General features: G+C 40.4%; 2 protein-coding genes across 2 annotated transcripts in view; both read right to left on the bottom strand.

Moving 5' to 3' along the window:
- The window catches only part of LOC127453246 (rho GTPase-activating protein 33-like), a 74674-nt gene extending 66016 nt beyond the window's left edge, over positions 1-8658 (bottom strand). The window contains exon 1 of the mRNA XM_051719494.1: positions 8503-8658. Within this exon, the coding sequence (XP_051575454.1) occupies positions 8503-8521 (19 nt within the window). The 5' untranslated portion in view covers positions 8522-8658. The remainder of the gene's footprint in view (positions 1-8502) is intronic.
- A 236-nt stretch (positions 8659-8894) lies between these two features.
- On the bottom strand, positions 8895-23511 carry LOC127453163 (RNA-binding protein 42-like). Its single transcript, XM_051719364.1, has 11 exons — positions 23350-23511; positions 22968-23035; positions 22698-22836; positions 15739-15802; positions 15581-15649; positions 14669-14835; positions 14435-14593; positions 13856-13993; positions 9837-9954; positions 9514-9708; positions 8895-9420 (listed from the first exon to the last, which is right to left on the bottom strand). The coding sequence occupies exons 2-11, from the start codon at positions 23021-23023 to the stop codon at positions 9308-9310; spliced, it is 1218 nt and encodes a 405-aa protein (XP_051575324.1). The 5' UTR covers positions 23024-23035; positions 23350-23511; the 3' UTR covers positions 8895-9307.

The raw sequence follows: 23511 nt of genomic DNA, 5'->3' as shown, positions 1-23511 counted from the left end.
AATAGCTATATTTTCTGTAAGACAGCCTAAACATTTCAGGACACCGTGAAATGTTTTTTCCAACAGAACTGTTCCTAAATGAGATTAAAGGAACAGTTTATTTAGGCTACTCTTCCGAATGCCGTTATTTTTTAATTGAACACAAAATCTTTACACAGCTCTTTTCCATTCAACAACAGTTCATAGTGGCCACGCCTTTCAAGCTCACTTAAAGGCAGCCTGGTCTCAAGAAAATTTCATGACTGTGGCAACATTTTCGAAAAATGCTCTTATGTGGTTCCTTATACAAGTCACTGCAGTTTCATAGTAAAATGTCAACTGTGTGGCACTAATAGGGAGTAAAATCTTCTCCTAAACAGAGTTTTATCAAATTTTAAACCAACAAAACCTACCTCCCTACTGTAAACATTTAGCCTAAACCTAACTTAGAGAGTAAAGGTAAAAAAAAAAAAGTTTTTTTTGTTTTTTGTGAGAGGAAAATGCAATTGCTGAAGCAACCACATAATTTTGTGGTGCTACTATGACACTTTTGGCTAGAGTGTTTACTCACATGCTCTTCAGGACTCGTACTCCGGTCCTTTGTCTCGCAAGCGCAACGCTTTGTCAGTTGAGCTACCGCACAATTCGATCGCACTTGAACAAGCTTGTAAATGTAGTTGGTTATGTAATGCAGATGTTAAATGTATCGCCTTACATGTGCTATAACTTTTAGTGAGAAATGGGGCAAAAAATAAAGGTTTATGAACTAATAATCTGTCGTTTTACTTGTGATTTGTGTGAAAGAGAATAAAAGTCATTGCTTTAGCGCCTCTAGGAGTAACTGCAGCGATACGGACAAGCCACATAAAAATCATTTTTGCAAGAGTGAACGTATAATAACATGATTCTTTGAGACCAGGTTGCTGAAAGTAGTCCATGCAACTTATGCACTTATATAGTCTTATAGTCTGAAGCCATACAAGGGCTATGTTATGGTGTTTTTGGTCTTTTTGGAGATGAAAGCCACAGTCACTATGAACTGTAAATGTATGGGGAAAAAAAGCTTCATGAAGACTGTTACGAATTTCACCTTCATCTTTCTGTGTTCCACAGAAAAAATAACAGCATACATTTTCAGAACAGAGCTTGGAGGGTGAGAAGATAATGACAAAATTTTTATTTTTGGGTGAACTAGGCCATTTTTTATGCTTTCACTAATAACAAACAGTATGTCATGTCATATCCTAGCTTTATTATGCCTATATTGAGTAAATGTATTTTGGAATACAGCCTATGCAGTACAAATTCATTATTCATGAGTAAATTGTGCAAGCTGAACTACATATGGGCTGTTCCATGCTCTACATAAACATTTAAGATCAAGAAGGAACTCTAGACATTAGTGTCAAACTGTACTGATTTTTACTGTACTCGCTTACAAACGATTGCCAGCGTCGAGAAAATCCAATCAACACGGTCAAAAGAATGGAAAAAAACACACAAAATAACAGCCCTCTGACTCTCAAATGTTCATTGTAAATCTTACAGACAGGAACTTCGATAGACATATTGCCAAGTTCCTACACACCCTCAGGATGCCAGACCAGGATGCTGTGGCGGTAATTAAACACCTTGACTGCCAACTGCTGCACCACAATGGTGCATCTCACGCCTAGCAAAGATCGTGCACAATAAGTTTTACTCCAAAACTGATGCCGACTATGAAAACTAAGTTGGCTACTAAAAGTAATAGTTCACCCATAAACGCCCGCCTCACCCCCATGTCTTTCACGGCTTGACTTGCTTTCTTCGGTGGAACACAAAAGGAGATTTTCATACAGAATGTCCAAGCTGCTCATCTGTAAATGAAAAAGTGAATGGTAAGCGCAGCAGTCAGACAAGATTTACAGGGAATAATGCTTTAATTTATGCCTGTTACAATCAATCAAAAGCTATCATATGAGTTCAGAAGACTCTGAATATACAGTGCATCCGGAAAATATTCACAGCGCTTCACTTTTTTCACATTTTGTTATGTTACAGCCTTATTCCAAAATGGATTAAATTCATTATTTTCCTCAAAATTCTACAAACAATACCCCATAATGACAACGTGAAAGAAGTTTGTTTGAAATCTTTGCAAATTTAATAAAAATAAAAATCACATGTACATAAGTATTCACAGCCTTTGCTCAATACTTTGTTGAAGCACCTTTGGCACCAATTACAGCCTCAAGTCTTTTTGAGTATGATGCTACAAGCTTGGCACACTTATTTTTGGGCAATTTCTCCCATTCTTCTTTGCAGGACCTCTCAAGCTCCATCAGGTTGGATGGGAAGCGTCGGTGCACAGTCATTCTTCTATTTCAGATCTCTCCAGAGATGTTCAATCGGGTTCAATTCTGGGCTCTGGCTGGGCCACTCAAGGACATTCACAGAGTTGTCCCATAGCCACTCCTTTGTTATCTTGGCTGTGTGCTTAGGGTCGTTGTCCTGTTGGAAGATGAACCTTCACCCCAGTCTGAGGTCCAGAGCGCTCTGGAGCAGGTTTTCATCAAGGATGTCTCTGTACATTGCTGCGTTCATATTTCCCTCAATCCTGACTAGTCTCCCAGTTCCTGCCGCTGAAAAACATCCCCACAGCATGATGCTGCCACCACCATGCTTCACTGTAGGGATGGTATTGGCCAGGTGATGAGCGGTTCCTGGTTTTCTCCAGGCATGACGCTTGCCATTCAGGCCAAAGAGTTCAATCTTTGTTTCTCATGGTCTGAGAGTCCTTCAGGTGCCTTTTGGCAAACTCCAGGCGGGCTGTCATGTGCCTTTTACTGAGGAGTGGCTTCCGTCTGGCCACTCTACCATACAGGCCTGATTGGTGGAGTGCTGCAGAGATGGTTGTTCTTCTGGAAGGTTCTCCTCTATCCACAGAGAAACGCTGGAGCTCTGTCAGAGTGACCATCGGGTTCTTGGTCACCTCCCTGACTAAGGCCCTTCTCCCCCGATCACTCAGTTTGGCCGGGTGGCCAGCTCTAGGAAGAGTCCTGGTGGTTCCAAACTTCTTCCATTTACGGATGGAGGCCACTCTGCTCATTGGGACCTTCAATGCAGCAGAAATTTTTCTGTACCCTTCCCCAGATCTATGCCTCGATACAATCCTGTCTCAGAGGTCTACAGACAATTCCTTGGACTTCATGGCTTGGTTTGTGCTCTGACATACACTGTTAACTGTGGGACCTTATATAGACAGGTGTGTGCCTTTCCAAATCATGTCCAATCAACTAAATTTACCACAGGTGGACTCCAATCAAGTTGTAGAAACATCTCAAGGATGATCAGTGGAAACAGGACGCACCCGAGCTCAATTTTGAGTGTCATGGCAAAGGCTGTGAATACTTATGTACATATGATTTTGTTTCGTTTTTTATTTTTAATAAATTTGCCAAGATTTCAAACAAACTCATTATGGGGTATTGTTTGTAGAATTTTGAGGAAAATAATGAATTTAATCCATTTTGGAATAAGGCTGTAACATAACAAAATGTGGAAAAAGTGAAGCGCTGTGAATACTTTCCGGATGCACTGTAGGCTAGTGCATGAGTCAAATGGACTACTTTTATGATCCTTTTTTTGTTGTTGTCCTTTTTGGAGATTGACCGACCCTGTACCCAATCCACTATTGTGAATGTTCTTCAAAACTTCTACTGTGTTCCACAGAAGAAAGTCATAGGGGTCTGGAACGACATTAGGTTAAGTAAATGACGATAGAATTATCATTTTTGGGTCGGTGATCCAGTCAAGCAAAAAGATACAGGCAACAGAAAAGACTTGACAAGACAGATGACCCATTAAAGATATAGTTCACCCACACCTATCATATCGCTTCTGAAGACATGGATTTAACTACTGGAGTCATATGGGTTACTTTTCTGCTGCCTTTGTGTGCTTTCTGGAGCTTCAAAGTTCTGGTCAACATTTACTTGCATTGAATGAACCTACTGAGTGGTGATATTCTTTAAAAAAATAAAAAAATAAAATAAAATAAAATAAAATGTGTGTTCTGCTGAAGAAAGAAAGTCATATACATATGGAATGGCCTGAGGGTAAGTAAATTTCATTTTTGGGTGAACTATCCCTTTAAGCTTTTGTCTAGTGTCCCAGACTTGATGGAAAGGATAGCTAATGAGACCACAAACAAATGGTGGTTAAGTGAACATAACCATCCCATTATACGAAGTCTGTTTAATTTTGGCCTCATCCATTTCCAGATGATACTCCTGACAGCCCTTTACATGCCAAAACTATCGAATTTCCCTAACTGCAACTCTTTGTGGGGAAATTAAAATAAATGTAGCAACACGTCAAGGATATTCCAAACAGTGACAAGTCTTAGTCAATGTTGAAGAGTAAGAACTCACGCAGACATGTGGCTTTCCTAAGAAGTCAAGCCTTACACTTGAATAAACTGAACATGTTGTCAGCTATTTAGTCTCCAAGAGAACCAGCACATCCACTGTTTTAAACAACAAACCATGCAGAGTGCAAACAGTAATCAGATATGTGCTGTGCAACCAAAAAAATAAAATGAAATAAATAATAGACTAGACAACTCAAACACCCTACATAGAATGCCAAATGCAGTTTACAGCTTGTATCTTTCCTCCTGAACACTCAAAAGAGGACTGTGGAGTTTCAGAGGATGTTGTCTTTGTTAGATAGGGATGAGGGGTAATTAATGATGGTGTCTTTGATGGAAGCAAAACAATAGAGGATGAATATGCCTGTCAAACGGAATGGTTATAGATGAAGAGCACACTACAATTGCAGATAAAAGTGTTTAAATGAAATTATTCCCAATGAAGAAGCTGTACTCCCAGTGGAACAGTGCAGGGTGGGTGGGAATGGTCTCTGATGACAGGGAGGGGTTCAAACTATCCCCAAAAAACACTGAACCCTCCTGGCAACATTAGATGAGGGACAATAGCAGTGTGTCATATAGAGTGTGTTGCTGATGTTGTAAGGCAACAACAGCATCAATAAAAGTAACTCAAATCAGTAGGAGGCCTTGAAATGGGCTTTTCTAGTAAACCATTGAATAATACAGTGAGATTGGTTGATTGTTAAGATTTTAGTTCAGAAACATGACTTACCACCATCCCTTTATCCAGCTTAGGCGTGTGGGATCTGCTGGGATCAGTGTTTGGATCAGGAGTTCCTTCCCACATCAACTCTTGTCCTTACATCCTGAGTTAATTCGCGATAATGTGTTGATAATCTGGATCGTAGACTCACGTAAAAGCACCATGCGACCCCAGGGACAAGAGAGTCGTTAGACCAAAGAACCCCGATAAAAACCAAAAAGAGAAGAAAGGGGGAGGAAAATGGGGCTAGCACTCCCTCACAAGAAAACTCCAGAAATCCCACACAGAAACGAACTGACATCCGATAAACAAAAGTTCTCAGTCAGAAGACCCAAAATAAAGCAGTGCATACGTGCTCAGATTTCCAGTAACAGCGGTATCGTTCCCGCGTGCTCGTCGCATGTGTTCTCGCGTCCTTCTCATACTTGGGTTCACTCGCCTCGCCTGGTAAAACTGACTGTACGTTTCCACTGGCGTGCTTTGAGCGAAGCTGAACGAGCGTTTTCAATTCATGTATATGGAAGCCGAGCGCCACGCACGCAAGGTGGATTGTGGGATTGACAGCGGCGCGGAGCAAGCTGTTTCCAAGCGTTGTGAGCAGGGGGGTCAGGAATTGGCTGGTTAGCAAGTCCCTGTTAGCACCTGCTGGTAGATGCTGGAACTACACCATCCTATGGCAAAACGTATGTTTCTCCAAAGTCAGCCATTCAAAAGGTGTGTATTTTGGGGGGAATTTTGATATTTCAACCTCAGTTCCTATAACATATAACCTATATACATATATAATACACCGTGTACACAAAATAGTTACACTCAGGACCTTAAGGACAATAATGTCCTCATTGAAACCCATTAAAACTGCAGTATTTGATCCCAGTGCCATTAAAGCATAAAATCATGAATTCTATGATATTATGCTTTCATTTTCAAGCAATGGCTTCAAAATTTTAATGTTTAGTATTTTCCACCAGATGGCATAATTTTTCTCATGTTTAGCCTATGGAGCAAATACATGCTTTTTTCCTATTTTCTGTTTGCTGTATTATAGAGCACTGCAGGCCAATTGAATAAATGATGCAGCTAAAATTGTGTGGGTGTGTTAAAAATAACAGTGGCATTATGTAAACAAACGGGCATTTAAAGGGTTACAATCCTGAAAATGAATGAATATTTGGTAGTTATGATCAGGACTAATGTTGGATAAAAAATCTAAGTCACTGAAAGTGGAAAATAATGTTAAAATATAATATTTTTATGGCGGTTTTTTGATGCTGACATTTTTGTCCTCTGAGGACCTCTGAGTAACTTTTTTAAATTGACGCACAAGAGTTAAAAGCGTGAAATTGATTGATATTTTCCCCTATCTATTTCCATTGACGCGTGATCAGTCACGTGACACCCGATCCCGGGCTTGAGAGCTTTTACGCAAAGATGGTATCCTCCATTTCACTGGCTTTGTGGGAGACCTGCGCTAGCTGAGCACAGTCATAGAGATGAATGGGGATGCTAACGGATAGCTCAGCGGATTTATCCCGCGCCAGTGGAAACGCAGCCTTAAGGGGCTCTTCATCTTCGCCGCTCCCAAAACATCTGAGGCGGGTGACCTAGCTTCACACTACCGCTGTCGATTAAACTTTATTATAAGCTATTTTGATACATTTCAAAATATTTAGGCGCTAATATTGTATATACCTAGGTTGGGTGCGATGCAACCGGTTATTGTTGTAAAAAAGTTAAACTTGTAAGGACGCTCACCGCGATGAAGTACCTTCTTTTCCAGAATGGAGTGTTCCACTGAGGTGCCCATTCGGACAAGGGAAGCCAGAAGCGCGCCACTGATCAATGGGCGGAAGCGCGCGGTCATCGTTTACTTGAATTAAAAAATTGTGAAGCCAATCTGTACATAAGCATTACGACTTTGAGGCACAAGTTTTTACCCCAGATTGAAATCCCCCCTGTCTGTAGTCTATGGCGTAGGGACAAAAATATTTCAGAGGACCATTTTGGCCTTTTAAATTACATTTTCATCAGCCTTAGCCACATTCAATTAATACAAGTGTCCTACTGACTGTTATGGTGTTTTTGAATTACTTTATTCTGTCTACTTCTAGACTTAGCTACCACTCACCAAATAGTACAATTGTGTTACTATTGTCTCTATGATATTATGGACCATGACTCCATGTAAGTATTATGGTGTTATCTAAAGTGTATTCTGGAGTTCATTGAATACAATGGCAAGTGTCATGGTGGTATCGTGGAAGTAAACTGGTATTCTTTCAAAATTCCTTATAAAACCAGAACCATATAAAAACAAAAGTACATGAATATGGTAATCAAACAGTAGTACTACGCTTTGTATCAAAGAACGGGTTTAAAACTGGGGTTTGGGAGGTGCAGAACATTTCTGAGAAAGTAAAATGCAAAAAAATAAAAGCAATCTACATTTACCAAATTTGACCATTTTATTCTTTCATTCTTCTTTCTAAAGACTATACAATTTTCAATTAAATTGAAAATGTTAGAAAATAAGATTATGCTCTCAACATACATAAATTACAAAGTAATATTTTCCAGATCTTAATATTATATTTTAATTTCTTGTTGGATACGTTAACAGTAGTTTCTGCAATACAAACTGCCATGTACTAGCAATGAACAACAGGGTTTTTATCAATTGAAATGAACCAAGATTAATAAATGCTGTTTAAAAAGATTGTTGATTATTAGTTCATGATACTGGACGCGTTAACTAATGGTAACAAATGGAAACTTCTCAAAGCGTTACCCAATGATAAAAAGAAAAGATGATTATTTCATTTTCCAAACAACATGTTGTCTTTATAATATTACACTTACTATTTTTCTCACACAGTATAAATGGGACTTTATACCTTAAAATATAAAAGTGCCTATTTATTTTAGAAAGAGTGTCCCTTGCAAACACATCGTCATGTTTGGGGGTCCCTTGCATTAAAGTCCCACAGCATTCCATTTATTTTTAATATGTATTATAGTTATTAACTACCACTATTGTACTATGATATTACCACAGTACTTTTTTGTAAAGAATATAACACTTTTATCAGGAGGAGCCATCTCTAGCATAACAACATGAATTAGTCAAGGGCAGGGGTCAGCAAGCTTTTTGACATGGAGTGCCATTTTTTATTTTCCTGGTCAATGGCCGTGCAATGCTGGCACGCGTGCCATAGGCTGCTGACCCCTGGTCTAGTGTGACCAAATATCAAATTTTAACAGGAAGTCAATGACTTCACTTTACAGACTTATAAATGGCAATGCATGATGAGAGAGTACAAGTATCAAATGTCATTAAAATTAAAAGAGCTGTCCTTAAAATGTTAAAATCCTTAACAAAACTCACATGTTGCTTTTCGTTGCATGTTATTCTGGTGTTGTGATGGGTGTATATTCTCAATTGTTGCTCAGACAGATTGATGCATGAGACATTTCTGCTTTTTGACAACTTTAGGAAATGAGGCTTTTAGAAATGCATGCAAGTGGGCGTGTGCGATTAGAAAGAAAAATCATGTGGTTAGTAAGCACCACTGACAATGCAGGCTTTTTAAATTTCCCCCAAATAACACACAAATGCAATTTTTATTATTTATGTAACGTTTACAAGAGGTTTGAGTTATTATGCATTATTCATAACAAAACTCAATTGCACTACCTGGTGGTTGTTCTGTTTTTTAAATCATCAACTGAGGCATGCAGGGTTTTGATTGGAAAGAGAAAACAACAAAACAGGTTAGATTGTAAACTTAAACTCCTCAGTTTATTGAAAAGATCAATCTTAAATGGCAACCAATGTAACGGTCTTCCTGAACTTCAAGGTTAGCTGCTTTGAAAGATATTTTTTTTAAATGAGGAAGAAAACAAAACCGACATCCAAAACAGTTTCGTTACCACACTTCATATCTGAAAACATTTCTTAAGAGCATTTTGGAGAAGAGAAAGAATCTGAACGATTTTACAGCTTTCAGGGTGTAAAAATACACTGGGGAATAAATTCATATTGTGGACCATGTGGAAAGTTGATGCTTGTTTATTTGCAACGATGCCACTTTAGTACAGGAGTATGACTCAGTCCTACTCCACTATGTTTCTCCTGCGTCGGTGACACTGACACACATACAAATCAAGTCCATAGTTTCAGTACGGTTAGATTATCTCAGTCCTAACTTCTTTTTCTCCTTCTGTTTCTTACGCACAACCTCCAGGTTGCGATCCTTCCACGAGCTCTTTCGCAGTTTGATGGGTCTGCTGCCCACATACCTCCCTGGAGATACAGACAAGATAAAATTGAAAATGGCTCTGTCCGACTGGACTTTTCTATATTGGTGTAAATGCATTATTATCCTCATTAACTCACCGTTCATCTCTCTCATGGCACGCACATAATCATTGGGATCTTTAAAACTCACAAAGCCGTAACCCTTTGTTTTCCCAGTGCGTTTGTCTCGCACAACCTTTGCCTTCAGAAAGGACGGGTAACGGCTAAACGCTCTCGCCAGGATGTCATCGTTCACCTCATTCCCCAGATCTCCACAAAATATCCGGAAATCATCTGGGAATACAAGAGCAACACAGAGAGCAGATGCACACAGTAGGACAAAGATCATTTCACTTTGACTTGCTTGGCTTCTTTCTACATAAAAAGAAATAAAAGATGGAATTGTCAAAGCGGTCACACACCTGCATCCCACTCCGTTAGGCTTGTGTCTTCCCATGTGACGCCAGCAGCAACCCGGATGCATTTCTTCACCTTTTCTTGCTTCCCTTTCTTCTTATCCTCTGTGCTGTTATCAACAGGCTATCCATGCATGGATAAGGCATTATTAGAACTATATCCACACAGAGAGTAACTAAACATCAAACATTTCAATATTGAAATTATGTTTATTGAATTATATTGTCATCCAAGTGCTTTATTTTATATTCTTAGATTATGATTTTTTTTTCATCCAAGTGCACAGGTTAAAGCTTAAGTGTGTAATTTCTACACCACTAGCGCCACCAAGCGGAATTGCAAAAATAAACATGGTTTTTAAAACAGCTTTTTAAATACGCCCCTGTCTGCCATTGATCAAACAGATAGTCCCGCCCCCAATTTACACCATTGTTCAAGACAATGCTGTTGTGTCTCATGAGACGGATTGCTCAAAACAAACATGGAGACACAGTGTTTACAGTTTTCAAGAAAATTAACCTATGGCTTACCTTTTCTTGCCACTGCATATTAAGCTAGGAAAGGAGAAAGCATTTTTACACTGAAAAAGTAACACTTCAGCTTTAAAGGTGATGTATAGAATTTTAAAATGTTAAAATAATTTCCATTAAATACAGTATATTACATGTCCAAAAAAATAATATTAACAAGTCTCCTTAAAGAAATAGTTCACCCAAAAATTAAAATTCGGTTTTAATTTAGTCATTCGTTAATTTACTAAAGAGTAAAGGTGCTCAGTTTTTATGCCAGAATTTTCATTTTCAGGTGAATTACTCCTTCAGTAGGAATATTCCAGGTTCAATACAAGTTAAGCTCAATCTACAACATTTGTGGTATAATGTTGATTACAACAAAAATTTAGACTCATCCCTCCTTTTTTTTAAAAAAAAAAAAAAAAAAAAAAAAAGAAGTAATCTGGTTTACAGTGAGGCACTTACAATGGAAGTGAATGGGGCCAATTTTTGGAGGGTTTAAAATCAGAAATGTGAAGCTTATATTTATATAAAAACACTTACATTATATTACATACAAATGTATTTTAACATTTAAAAATTGGCCCCATTCATTGTAAAAGCCTCATTATTGCTTTTTTTTTTTTTTATAAAGAAAAGGACGGCGAGTCAAAATACATTTTTGTGGTAATCAATATTATGCCACAAATGCCGTCGACTGAACTTAACATTTTGTGTGAACTACTCATTTAACATGCAGAGATAACTTTAAGAAAGCCGTTTGTGGGGGCCTGGGTAGCTCAGCATGTAAACACGCTGACTACCACCCCTGGAGTCGTGAGTTTGAATCCAGGGCATGCTGAGTGACTCCAGCCAGGTCTCCTATGCAACCAAATTGGCCCGGTTGCTAGGTAGGGTAGAGTCACATGGGGTAACCTCCTCATGGTCACTAATAACGTGGTTCGCTCTCGGTGGAGCACGTGGTGAGTTGTGCGTGGATGCCGCAGAGAATAGCGTGAAGCCTCCACACGCACTATGTCTCCATGGTAACGCGCTCAACAAGCCACGTGATAAGATGCGCGGATTGACGTCTCAGACATGGAGGTAACTGAGATTTGTCCTCCGCCACCCAGATAGAGGCGAGTCACTATGCCACCACAAGGACTTGGAGCGAATTGGAAATTGGGCATTTCAAATAAAAAAAAAAAAGTAAAAAAAAAAAAAAAGCCGTTCATTGGTTGAATCCTCCAAAAAAAAAAATTTAAACATTGCTGTTTGTTGGAGAACCCCGAACACAGTAACATTGGTTCACCAATAGCATGAGTTTGGGGTTGGGCTGTCTGTTTGTCAGATAAATGATAAAGTGTTCAGGAAATAATTTTTAAAACATTATGGGCTTTTTGTTTTGTATGACTTTGCTAGACACAGTGCTATGCACAATGACGGTTTGCTACGTCTTATCAAATTTTCATGGGAATGCCAATTCTAAATGCAATTTTAGTGCAAGTGGGTGTGGGTGGGAGTGTTTGCACTATCTGTGGGTGTGTGCGTGCAAACTGTGGGTGGACTGTGTTAATGAAGTGGTGCAATTTGCCATTTTCCTGGGAAATAGGTCTTTGCGCAAAGACGTTTCAGTGGCACATCTAATCTTGGCGAAAAGTCTAAACTCATTTCCTGCATTTGCAATTTGGGAATTCCACCAGCAGGTGATATTATAGAGCTATCAAACACTTTTAACACTAGCCATGATTTGTTTGTCAGTAAATCAATATGATCAACAATAATTATAATAATAATAATAATAATAATAATAATAATGAACTGTCTTCATTTATATCAACGTTGCTTGACAGGAAATGGAATATACAATAGGATGCAGATGGTGCAATATTCGAAGAAGAACCTCTGAATGAAACTGCACTTGACCCAGCCCATTAGCTCTTTGCACGTGTTATTTCGCCAACCCACTTGTGCCTGCAGTGTCGCCACAGTCTAATCTGTCCCGCCACAGTTTCATAATGCACCAAAAATATTTTTACACTTCTCATAGTAACATAAAAGATCTCAAACATTGTGTTTTGCACCGTTGTTCAGTAAAGCATCTCTCACTCCCGCTGTACGTGCGCATGCACACACACGCGCACTGGAACCAATTATCTAATGTTATTACCAGCGGCTCTGACAACGTAAATATTTTCAACATCTGAAGAGCAAGTTCAACACAAGAAACAACTTTTTTTCATTTTGAATTTTACTTGAATACTTGATAGCCTACTGCTGTTAAAAACTTTTAAAGCTGTTAAAAAAAGCATTGAATTGTCTTAATTTGTTCTATTATTTTTAATCCATTTCTATTCATTGCTGTTTTTTATTGTTATTTTATTACTGATTGTTTACTAGTCTTGAATAATTAAGAACTTGAAACCATTCTCCCATAATTAACATATTAGTGTTATTATTTGTTGTGGTATTTACGCTGGTATTGAGAATTGTCAAATTTCACTACCAACTACTGAAATTTTGGTATTGTGATAATGTATAGCCTTTATTGAACATGGTAGATCTTGCTGCAATAACATGATACAAAAATTGATCTCATTCCATAGAAGTGCAAGCACCCCTGCTGTAAATGATGGTGATGGAGGCTTTTCTTTATTTGACTACCATATGTAACATAAAATAATTACCATATGACAACAGCCTCCTCCTCTACCCAGGCAGTTTACATTTCTGTCACAGAGAATTGAGCTGATTGCATAGGTACACTATTAGGTTGGGCATCAGTCCAATTTTAGAAAAATATATAACATAAACTTTGACATGTTACTTGAGCATGTAACTTAAATGTCCTTTTTTCTCTCTGGACAAGTCACTTTTTTACTCAGACAAGTGAATGACCAATTTACTTGTCCGGAAGACAAGCACATGACAATGCTTAATGTCGAGCCCTGGCTCAAATGTACGCTCTAGTCGATTTTGTGTTTTGACCATTTGTGAACTGCGTTAAACTCCATCTCGTTTATGCTTTGTGGGTGTGACTTTTTTGCCGTGTCATCACCATTCATATCTATACAAGCAATGTGTTTATGATAATATTACTACTAGAGCACAAAATTGTTTATAGTTCTTCATAGATCTAGCCTCTTAATTTTGCTCTCAAAGTGCACCAGATTGATGCATTAAACTTAACTTTAACTTAAAATGTACAACGTTGTCTTACGGGGGAGCATGCCCCCTGACCCCCCTAGAGGGTCCGAGGTCCACCCACCAGAGTCTCACAAAATCCTGTGGAAAACACTGCGCCTGGACTTATAAATAAAATAATATATCAAAACTTCATGGCCATACCCACTGACTTTGCATGTTTGACGTATCACATAGCGCTGCGCCTAAGGCATAACGATCTTAAAATAGGGCCTTATTTTTGCAATTCCATTTGGTTATGCTAGTGGTGCAGAAACGACACACTTTCTAGTAAAATATGGGTAAAAGGTCATCATGAGCAAGTGTAATATTAAATTGAACTTCTGTACCTCTGCGTGTGAAGGCTCGGGCTCCGGCATACTTGGCCCGATGACGCTCTCATCTGTGACCTGCTCTTTCTTTGAATCCAGCAGCCCAGCTGCAATCACTGCGGCCTGCTGCTCCGCCACCAATGCAGACAACTCCTCCTGAGGAAAGGCCAGAGAGGAGGGCCATTTATCTGATCAGGAAAGCATTACAATACAAGCAGACAGGGCTGAACTAATATGGTTATAATCAGGACGTCAATTTAAAGGGATGATTTACCTAAAAATGCCAATTCCGTCATCATTTACTCACCCTCATGTTGATTAAAACCCCTATAATGTCCTTTCTACAACTGAACACAAAAGGGACCTTTTTTTCACAACCCTAGCCGTCAGTCCCTAAAATTCTGCCTAGCATCTCCTTTTATGTTTAATGGAAGTAATTCGGGTTAGGAACAACATGAGGGTAAGTAAATGATGGCACAGCTATAATTTATTGGCGTAATATCCTTTTAACACCCATCAAACGTGTATAATTTTTGCACAGTGGTGGGTAATTTTGATCAGTGTGGGTTTGTGTGTGTGTGTGTGTAAATATTTTACTATGCGTGCTTGCTTCTGGCTCTTGAGGTCGACTCTCTTAGGGGCCAGGGGGGCCGTGTACACAGTGGGGGCTGCCTGTATTATACTGGGAGTGATTTTCGGCGGGGCCTGTGTCATGGGTCGTGGTGGTGCCGATGTCATTGGGTTCATGCTCCCAACCTGGCCAAAGACACAAATGTGAAAATCTGACAAGATTCATAATGATGACAGGATTACCATTCAGAAAATACCTACTGGTGGCATGGGCCCCATGGGTGGTCCGACTAGAGACATGGGTGGCTGTGGAGGTCCCGGCATCGGTGGAGCCATCATCATGGGTGGAGGAGGTGGAGGTCTGGGAAGAGGAGGTGCAATCATGCCCTGAGGAGGAGGACCACGCATCAATGGCATTCTCTGGCCAGCTGAAATAGAGAGAGGTTTGCATTTCTAAAAATGCATAATTATATTTGAAGAAGACTGCATTATATGCTCTGTAAAGTAAGGTAAAATGTGTTTAAAAGTTTATGGGCTACAACACATTTAGTTTAAATAATCAAATTGTTACTCTGATGAAAGCAATTTCTTTTAGTGAAACAGCAGCTATTTTACAACGACTTCGAACATGGCCCATGTGGTTTTGAGTCTTTTGTTTTTAAATCATGTTACATAATGCAAAGCTAATGCTAGACTTATCATTCAACTGTTTAGAAAAACATTATCTTTAAGTTTGCGTACACAAAGTGCCAAATAAAAATAGAAAAGTAATCAAATGACATGAAGTGCCTTTAAAAATAAAAGTACTTCATTCAATGGATTATCCCAAAATAGGTTATATCAAATGGTTATTTAAAAAATGCACTTTTTTTCATTGGATTTAAATCAACAATAACTGTACACATAAATTGTTACAGTGGTATAAATTAAATACAATACATAAAATAAAAATGATTTTGGTCATATAGTCCACCCCTTTACAAGCCATAAATTAAGCAGCTACAAGTCTTACAAAATATCAGTTAAAAAAAATACACACATAGCTTCAAAATATTCTCTACCACTTTAGATAAAAAAAAAATAAAAAAAAATTTAAATTCACATGAGCATCCCAGACAAAAGCCTCCAATTGAAACACAAGTCCTAAGATCCATGGCAGAGGTTTCTAATTACCTGGTCTCTGTAGGACGTGTGGGACAAATGCGGGACGCATCATTGGAGGAGGTGGAACTGCCGGTATGGCTGAAGAAAAAGCAGATTCACAATTATTACTTATCTTAAATTAACAATTTAACCTTAAAACTAGAATATATTTATTTAAAAAGCTGTACCAGGGCCAACAAATGTAGGCAGAGGACCAACTAATGTAGCTCTCGCCTCCAAACTCTGTTGGACCTAATGAAAAACAATAAAAACACTGATTAGCCTGTAAAATGACTGCTTTCAGCAAAAAACTATGAGCTAATTTTCATGTGTATCTGTAGTCAGGATATCTTAATATCTTCAAAACATACAATATATATGTATATACAAACACACACACACACACACACAAAACTGGTCAAAAGTTTTGATTTTTTTTACATTTTAGAATAATAGTAAAGTCAACAAAACTGGAATAACATAAATGGAACTATGGGAATTATGTTGTGACTAAACAAAATCCAAAATAAATAAAAACTGTGATATATTTTAGCATCTTCAAAGTAGTCACCCTTTGCCTAGAATTTGCAGACATGTACTCTTGACATTTTCTCAACCAACTTCTTGAGGTATCACCCTGGGATGCTTTTTAAACAGTATTGAAGGAGTTCCCATCTATGTTGGGCACTTATTGGCTGCTTTTCTTTATTATTTGGTCCAATTCATCAATTTCAAAATCTTTTTTTTTTTTTATAAAATTTTAGATTTATAATGAAATAAATTAATATGGTGGCACAATTATATTTTTGTCTACAAAACTAATTTCAAACATTTAAGCATATGCCTTCAGATCAAAAAATTTTTAAGATCATCAGAAACATTTCAGTCAAGTGTTTCAAAACTTTTGACTGGTAGTGTGTATATATATACACTATATTGCCAAAGGTTTTCGCTCATCTGCCTTTAGACGCATATGAATTTAAGTGACATCCCATTCTTAATCCATAGGGTTTAATATGACGTCGGCCCACCCTTTGCAGCTATAACAGCTTCAACTCTTCTGGGAAGGCTTTCCACAAGGTTTAGGAGTGTGTTTATGGGAATTTTTTACCATTCTTCCAGAAACGCATTTGTGAGGTCAAACACTGATGTTGGATGAGAAGGCCTGGCTCGCAGTCTTCGCTCTAATTCATCCCAAAGGTGCTCTATCGGGTTGAGGTCAGGACTCTGTGCAGGCCAGTCAAGTTCTTCCACACCAAACTCGCTCATCCATGTCTTTATGGACTTGCTTTGTGCACTGGTGCGCAGTCATGTTGGAACAGGAAGGGGCCATCCCCAAACTGTTCCCACAAAGTTGGGAGCACGGAATTGTCCAAAATCTCTTGGTATGCTGAAGCATTCAGATTTCCTTTCACTGGAACTAAGGGGCCAAGCCCAGCTCCTGAAAAACAACCCCACACCATAATCCCCCCTCCACCAAACTTCACAGTTGGCACAATGCAGTCAGACAAGTACCGTTCTCCTGGCAACAGCCAAACCCAGACTCGTCCATCAGATTTCCAGATGGAGAAGCGTGATTCGTCACTCCAGAGAACGCGTCTCCACTGCTCTAGAGTCCAGTGGCGGCGTGCTTTACACCACTGCATCCGACGCTTTGCATTGCACTTGGTGATGTATGGCTTGGATGCAGCTGCTCGGCCATGGAAACCCATTCCATGAAGCTCTCTACGCACTGTTCTTGAGCTAATCTGAAGGCCACATGAGCTTTGGAGGTCTGTAGCGATTGACTCTGCAGAAAGTTGGTGACCTCTGCGCACTATGCGCCTCAGCATCCGCTGACCCCGCTCTGTCATTTTACATGGCCTACCACTTCGTGGCCGAGTTGCTGTCATTCCCAATCGCTTCCACTTTGTTATAATACCACTGACAGTTGACTGTGGAATATTTAGTAGCGAAGAAATTTCACGACTGGACTTGTTGCACAGGTGGCATCCTATCACAGTACCACGCTGGAATTCACTGAGCTCCTGAGAGTGGCCCATTCTTTCACAAATGTTTGTAGAAGCAGTCTGCATGCCTAGGTGCTTCATTTTATACACCTGTGGCCATGGAAGTGATTGGAACACCTGAATTCAATTATTTGGATAGGTGAGCGAATACTTTTGGCAATATAGTGATATATATATATATATATATATATATATATATATATATATATATATATTGGTGGCCAAAAATATTGGAACCAGTGGTAAATATGAGCAAAGGCGGCTGTGAAAAAAAATCTGCATTGTTTATCCTTTTGATCTTTCATTAAAAAAAACATTCACAAAAATCTATCCTTTAAACAATTGAAAGAGGGGAAATATCTCATTATTAATTAAATATTTTTCTCAAACACATTGGCCACAATTTATGGCACCCCTAGAAATTCTGAAGTATATTCCCATTCATATTTTACATTTTTTAGTGCACCTGGGTGACTAAGAACATGAAATTGTTCCGCCATGACTTCCTGTTTCACAGGGGTATAAATATGAGGTAACACACAGGCCAAATTCCCTTAATCATCAATCACAGTGGGTTAGACTAAAGAATATAGTTCTGCAAATGGTTGTTGAGCAAAATGGGAAGTGGCTATGAAAAAATAGCCAAAGCACTGAAAATACCCATTTCCACCATCAGGGAAATATCAGCCTGGAAAAGGACGCGCGTCTATATTGTCTCCACACACAGTGAGGAGGGTGGTTCAAGTGGCCAAAGAATCGCCAAGGATTACAGCTGGAGAATTGCAGGTCTTGGGGTCATAAAGTCTAAAAAGAAATATCAGACATAACCACAAGCTGTTTGGGAGGGTTTCAAGACAACATCAAACTCAAGCGTCTTCAGTTTGCCAGACACTACTGGAACTTCAAATGCGACCGGGTTCTATGGTCAGATGAAACTAAAAAAAAAGAGCTTTTTGGCAGCAAACACCAGAGATGGGTTTGGAGCACACAGAGATGAAGAAGTACCCAAAGCCCACAGTTAAATGTGGTGCTGAATCTTGAATGTTGTGGGGCTGTTTTTCTGCCAGAGGTCCTGGATATCTTGTTCGGATACATGGCATCACATACTCCATCAAATACCAACAGATAAAAATCAAAACCTGGCTGCCTCTGCCAGAAAGCTTACAATGGGCCCTGGCTGGATCTTGCAGCAGGACAATGATCCAAAACACACATCAAAATCAACACAAAAATGGTTAACTGACCACAAAATCAAGGTTCTGCCATGGCCATCCCAGTCCCTTGACCTGAACCCCATAGAAAATTTGTGGGGTGAAATGAAGAGGAGAGTCCACCAACATGGACCTCTGAATTTGAAGGATCTGAAGAGATTCTGTATAGAGGAATGTCTCAGATCCCTTGCCAGGTGTTCTCCAACCTCATTAGGCATTATAAGAGAAGACTCAGAGCTGTTAGCTGGGCAAAGGGAGGTTTAAATATTTAATAAAAGGGTGCCAATAATTATGGCCAAAGCGTTTTGGAATGCGTTTGGACACTGGCGGCCAAAAGTTTGGAATAATGTAAAGATTTTGCTGTTTCGGAAGGAAATTGGTACTTTAATTCACCAAAGTGGCATTCAACTGATCACATACTATAGTCAGGACATTACTGATGTAAAAAAACAGCACCATCACTATTTGAAAAAAGTCATTTTTGATCAAGTCTAGACAGGCCCCATTTCCAGCAGCCATTACTCCAACACCTTATCCTTGAGTAATCATGCTTAATTGATCATTTGGTACTAGAAAATCACTTACCATTATATCAAACACAGTTGAAAGCTATTTGGTTCTTTTAATGAAGCACAGTATGCAATAGACTGGCATGTCTTAAGGTCAATATTAGGTCACAAATGGCAAAAAAGAAACAGCTTTCTCTAGAAACTCATCAATCAATGCTTGAAATTGCCAAAAAACTGAAGATTTCATACAAAGGTGTACACTACAGTCTTCAAAGACAAAGGACAACTGGCTCAAACAAGGACAGAAAGAGATGTGGAAGGCCAGATGTACAACTAAACAAGAGGATAAGTACATCAGAGTCTCTAGTTTGAGAAATAGATGCCTTACATGTCCTCAGCTGACAGCTTCATTGAATTCTACCCGCTCAACACCAGTTTCATGTACAACAGTAAAGAGAAGACTCAGGGGTACAGGCCTTATGGGAAGAATTGCAAAGAAAAAGCCACTTTTGAAACAGAAAAACAAAAAGAAAAGGTTAGAGTGGGCAAAGAAACAGACACTGGACTACAGATAATTGGAAAAGTGTGTTATCGATCTTAACCCCATTGAGCTTTTGTGGGATCAGTTAGACTGTGAGGTGTGTGAGAAGTGCCCGACAAGACAGCCACATCTATGGCAAGTGCTACAGGAAGCGTGGGGTGAAATGTCACCTGAGTATCTGGACAAACTGACAGCTAGAATGCCAAGGATCTGCAAAGCTGTCATTGCTGCACGTGCAGGATTATTTTGATGAGAACTCTTTGAAGTAGTTTAAGAAGTTCTGAAAATTTTTTTCAAATTGTAATAGTAATTTTTCATATTATTAATGTCCTGACTATACATTGTGATCAGTTGAATGCCACTTTGGTAAATAAAAGTACCAATTTCCTTCCGAAACAGCAAAATCTGCACATTATTCCAAACTTTTGGCCACCAGTGCATGTATGTATATATATATATATATATATATATATATATATATATATACATACATATACATATACACACATACAAAATATATATAACATTCTGGATAAATAGATAGTGTGGCAGGGAGAGCAAGAGACAGACACAGTGGGTGTGGTGTCAAGCCTCGGAGAGGCATTTATTGGAAACAATAATAAATGTAAAATGTCCAAAAGGGGTAATAAAATGTCCTAAGGGGAATAGTGTTCGTAATAAAGGGGGAATCTGGCATCCTCGCGGTGAATGGGGCTCCATGAAAGGGTGGGGTAGTGTCCATAGGATAGCCCAGGCACGGGCTGGGTCAGTCGGCCGCTCACGCTCCCCTCCAAAGTCCACGGCGCGAGGGGCGGCAGCATCACTGACGGCCTGTCTTCCCAGGCCCGCTGCAAGCGTGAGGGGAAAGCGGCCCGGCAGCTAGCTCGTTGGCGGCAATGTGAGCTGTTCACCCTGGCGACTCATTAACGCGTCCGGGGGTCCGAGGAACGGGTCCAGCAGCGCGTCCGTCTTGTCCAGCGCCGAACCCTCCCAGCTCTGGTCCTGGGCATGCGAGGATGCCAGTGTGCGCACACATGGAGATTTGAAGCCGGCTTCCCGAGAAGAGGTGCGCTCTGCGTTTTAAAGACTGCGGTGATGAAGCATTATTCCCATCAGGTGTGCTTTATTCACCGCTGACTAAACGAGGCTTATTAATTATGCACCTTTTCTCGCTCTCCCACCCAACTCCCGTCGTAAGCCTGGCTGAAGGGTGGCCCTAAGAGGTGGGGCGATGATGACAAGCCAGAGGGGCAGATAATTCCGCCACATACCCCCCCAGCATCACCCCGTCGGCACCTCCTCCCATGCACCTATCCAATCATGAAGTTCAGAGCCGGAGGTGCAAAACCCTTTAGCCGCCCACACGGGAATGCTACTTCCTCAACCAGGCCCTACGGTCGGAGTGGACATATGGGGGATACCTCTCCGGGCCAGCTCCTCCTCTCACTCGCACCTGGGTGGGAACAGAGAAAAAACACTAATTAATATGACAGCCTCATCCAGACACAGGGTAAATGCTTATTAAGTGCCACTTACCCTTTAATGCAGCTGGGAGGCCGTCCTCGTGCTTTCTCCGTCCCACTCCAGGCTTTCCATCTAACCGGCGAATGAGAGGAAGAGTGACGTCACTGCTGATACCCAACTGCGCCGTCTCTGCCCACAAAAGTGCCCGCATTCTCCACCACTGTGGCAGGGTGAGCAAGAGACAGACACAGCGGGTGTGGCGTCAAGCCTCGGAGAGGCATTTATTGGAAACAATAAACGTAAAATGTCCAAAAGGGGTATTAAAGTGCCCTAGGGGGAATAGTATTCATAATAAAGGGGGAATCTGGCATCCATGCGGTGAACGGGGCTCCGTGAAAGGGTGGGGTAGTGTCCATAGGATAGCCCAGGCACGGGCTGGGTCAGTCAACCGCTCACGCTCCCCTCCCAAGTCCACGGCGCGAGTGGCGGCGGCGTCACTGACGGCCTGTCTTCCCAGGCCCGCGGCAAGCGTGAGGGGAAAGCGGCCCGGCAGCTAGCCCATTGGCGGCAACGTGAGCTGTTCACCCCGGCGACTCATTAACGCGTCCGGGGGTCCGAAGAACGGGTCCGGCAGCACGTCCGTCTTGTCCAGCGCCAAACCCTCCCAGCTCTGGTCCTGGGTGTGCGAGGATGCCAGTGTGTGCACACATGGAGATTTGAAGCCGGCTTCCCGAGAAGAGGTGCACTCTGCGTTTTAAAGACAGCGGTGATGAAGCATTATTCCCATCAGGTGTGCTTCATTCACCGCTGACTAAACGAGGCTTATTAATTATGCACCTCTTCTCGCTCTCCCACCCAACTCCCGTCATGAGCCTAGCTGAAGGGCGGCCCTAAGAGGTGGGGCGACGATGACGAGCCGGAGGGGCGGATCATTCTGCCACAATTGATAGATAGATACACATGGATCATTGTGATTTACAACTTTTAAATCCATGCCAGCATGAATGCATGCTGTTATTAAATGCTGTTCCTGTAGCTCAACTGGTAGAGCATGGTGCTTGCAACACCAAGGTCACGGGGTTTGATTCCGATGGAACACACTTAGTGAAACAATGTATACCTTGAATACAGCGTAAGTCACTTAGTATAAATCCGCCTGCAAAATTAATGAAGATTAAATGTAAAATTGAAGCAAAAGGGGTCATACCGAGAAATTCTGAAGCTCATTTACATTTTCATTATCACTAAAATTATTATAATTATAATCGGATTTGTAATGTTAACAAGTGCATTAACTTAATGAAAATAATGCAAAATAGAAGCATTTCCACTAGTGGTCTCAGACTTCAGGACCTCACTGTTTAAAATATATAACATAAAATATTAGTTTTGTGGGTACACAGTAATTAATACCTCCCGGTAGGTGTTTGTGCCAATGATGGGCCTGACGATGGGTACACCTGGCATTGCCAGAGCCACTGGCACAGCTTCAACCATTGCGGGGGCTCCTGCAGAGACACCTACTGGTCCTCCCAACACCTCCTGCTCAAACCTACAGTAGATCCACCAACAAAAGGACAAAGTTAGCAAGACTCCATTCTACACCCTCCAATCGCTAGAACACTCTCCTGAAAGGATCATTATACTACACATTTACAGATGAGTGAAATGAAGAGAACTCACAGCGCCATTTCGGCCTCCATCTCTTTCAGGCGCTCTTCTCCAGATTTTAACGCCATACTGGGCGTCTCCTGCAAAATAAACAAACCAGCAAAACATCAGTACATACATCGATTGCAGTGCCTCAAAACCTAGTGAGCTGTCTAACTGGACAGTATTTTCAAAAAGCATAAATAAAGAAGAGAGATCTTAACTTGTTTCCTGTAACTCTTAATACACGGGATATTTATGAAGCGCAAATGATGCTGGGTCAATTAATTATCATTAAATGATAAATCAGTGATGTTCAAATGGCACATCATTCGGTTTTAAAGTTCCAGACTAAAACAAATTTCAAACTACAGTCACGCAGCAGTCAGCTATGGTTAACTAACGCTCACTTTACCTTGAAATCTCTCCTTATAAAGTAATTCAGTCAAATATTTGGGAATAAAACAAAACGGATCTGGGATCATTTGTTTTCGCCAACTATGCGATCCATCTGGGCGCAGCGGAATGACGTCAGACCAGCTGTTCGGTCCTTCTTCTTCTTCTATTGAGGTTGTTT

Source organism: Myxocyprinus asiaticus, chromosome 15 (genome assembly GCF_019703515.2).
Source record: "Myxocyprinus asiaticus isolate MX2 ecotype Aquarium Trade chromosome 15, UBuf_Myxa_2, whole genome shotgun sequence".
In the NCBI taxonomy this organism is placed as follows: Eukaryota; Metazoa; Chordata; class Actinopteri; order Cypriniformes; family Catostomidae; genus Myxocyprinus; species Myxocyprinus asiaticus.
This window is presented reverse-complemented; position numbering and strand designations above follow the sequence as displayed.

Excerpts from the sequence above, each read along its gene's own strand:
- LOC127453163 (XM_051719364.1), bottom strand. The coding sequence starts at position 23,023 with ATGGCGTTAAAATCTGGAGAAGAGCGCCTGAAAGAGATGGAGGCCGAA. Across the intron at positions 15,803-22,697 it reads GCACAAACACCTACCGGGAG|GTCCAACAGAGTTTGGAGGC; the intron begins GTATTAATTACT and ends GTTTTTCATTAG. Across the intron at positions 14,836-15,580 it reads ACACGTCCTACAGAGACCAG|CTGGCCAGAGAATGCCATTG; the intron begins GTAATTAGAAAC and ends TCTCTATTTCAG.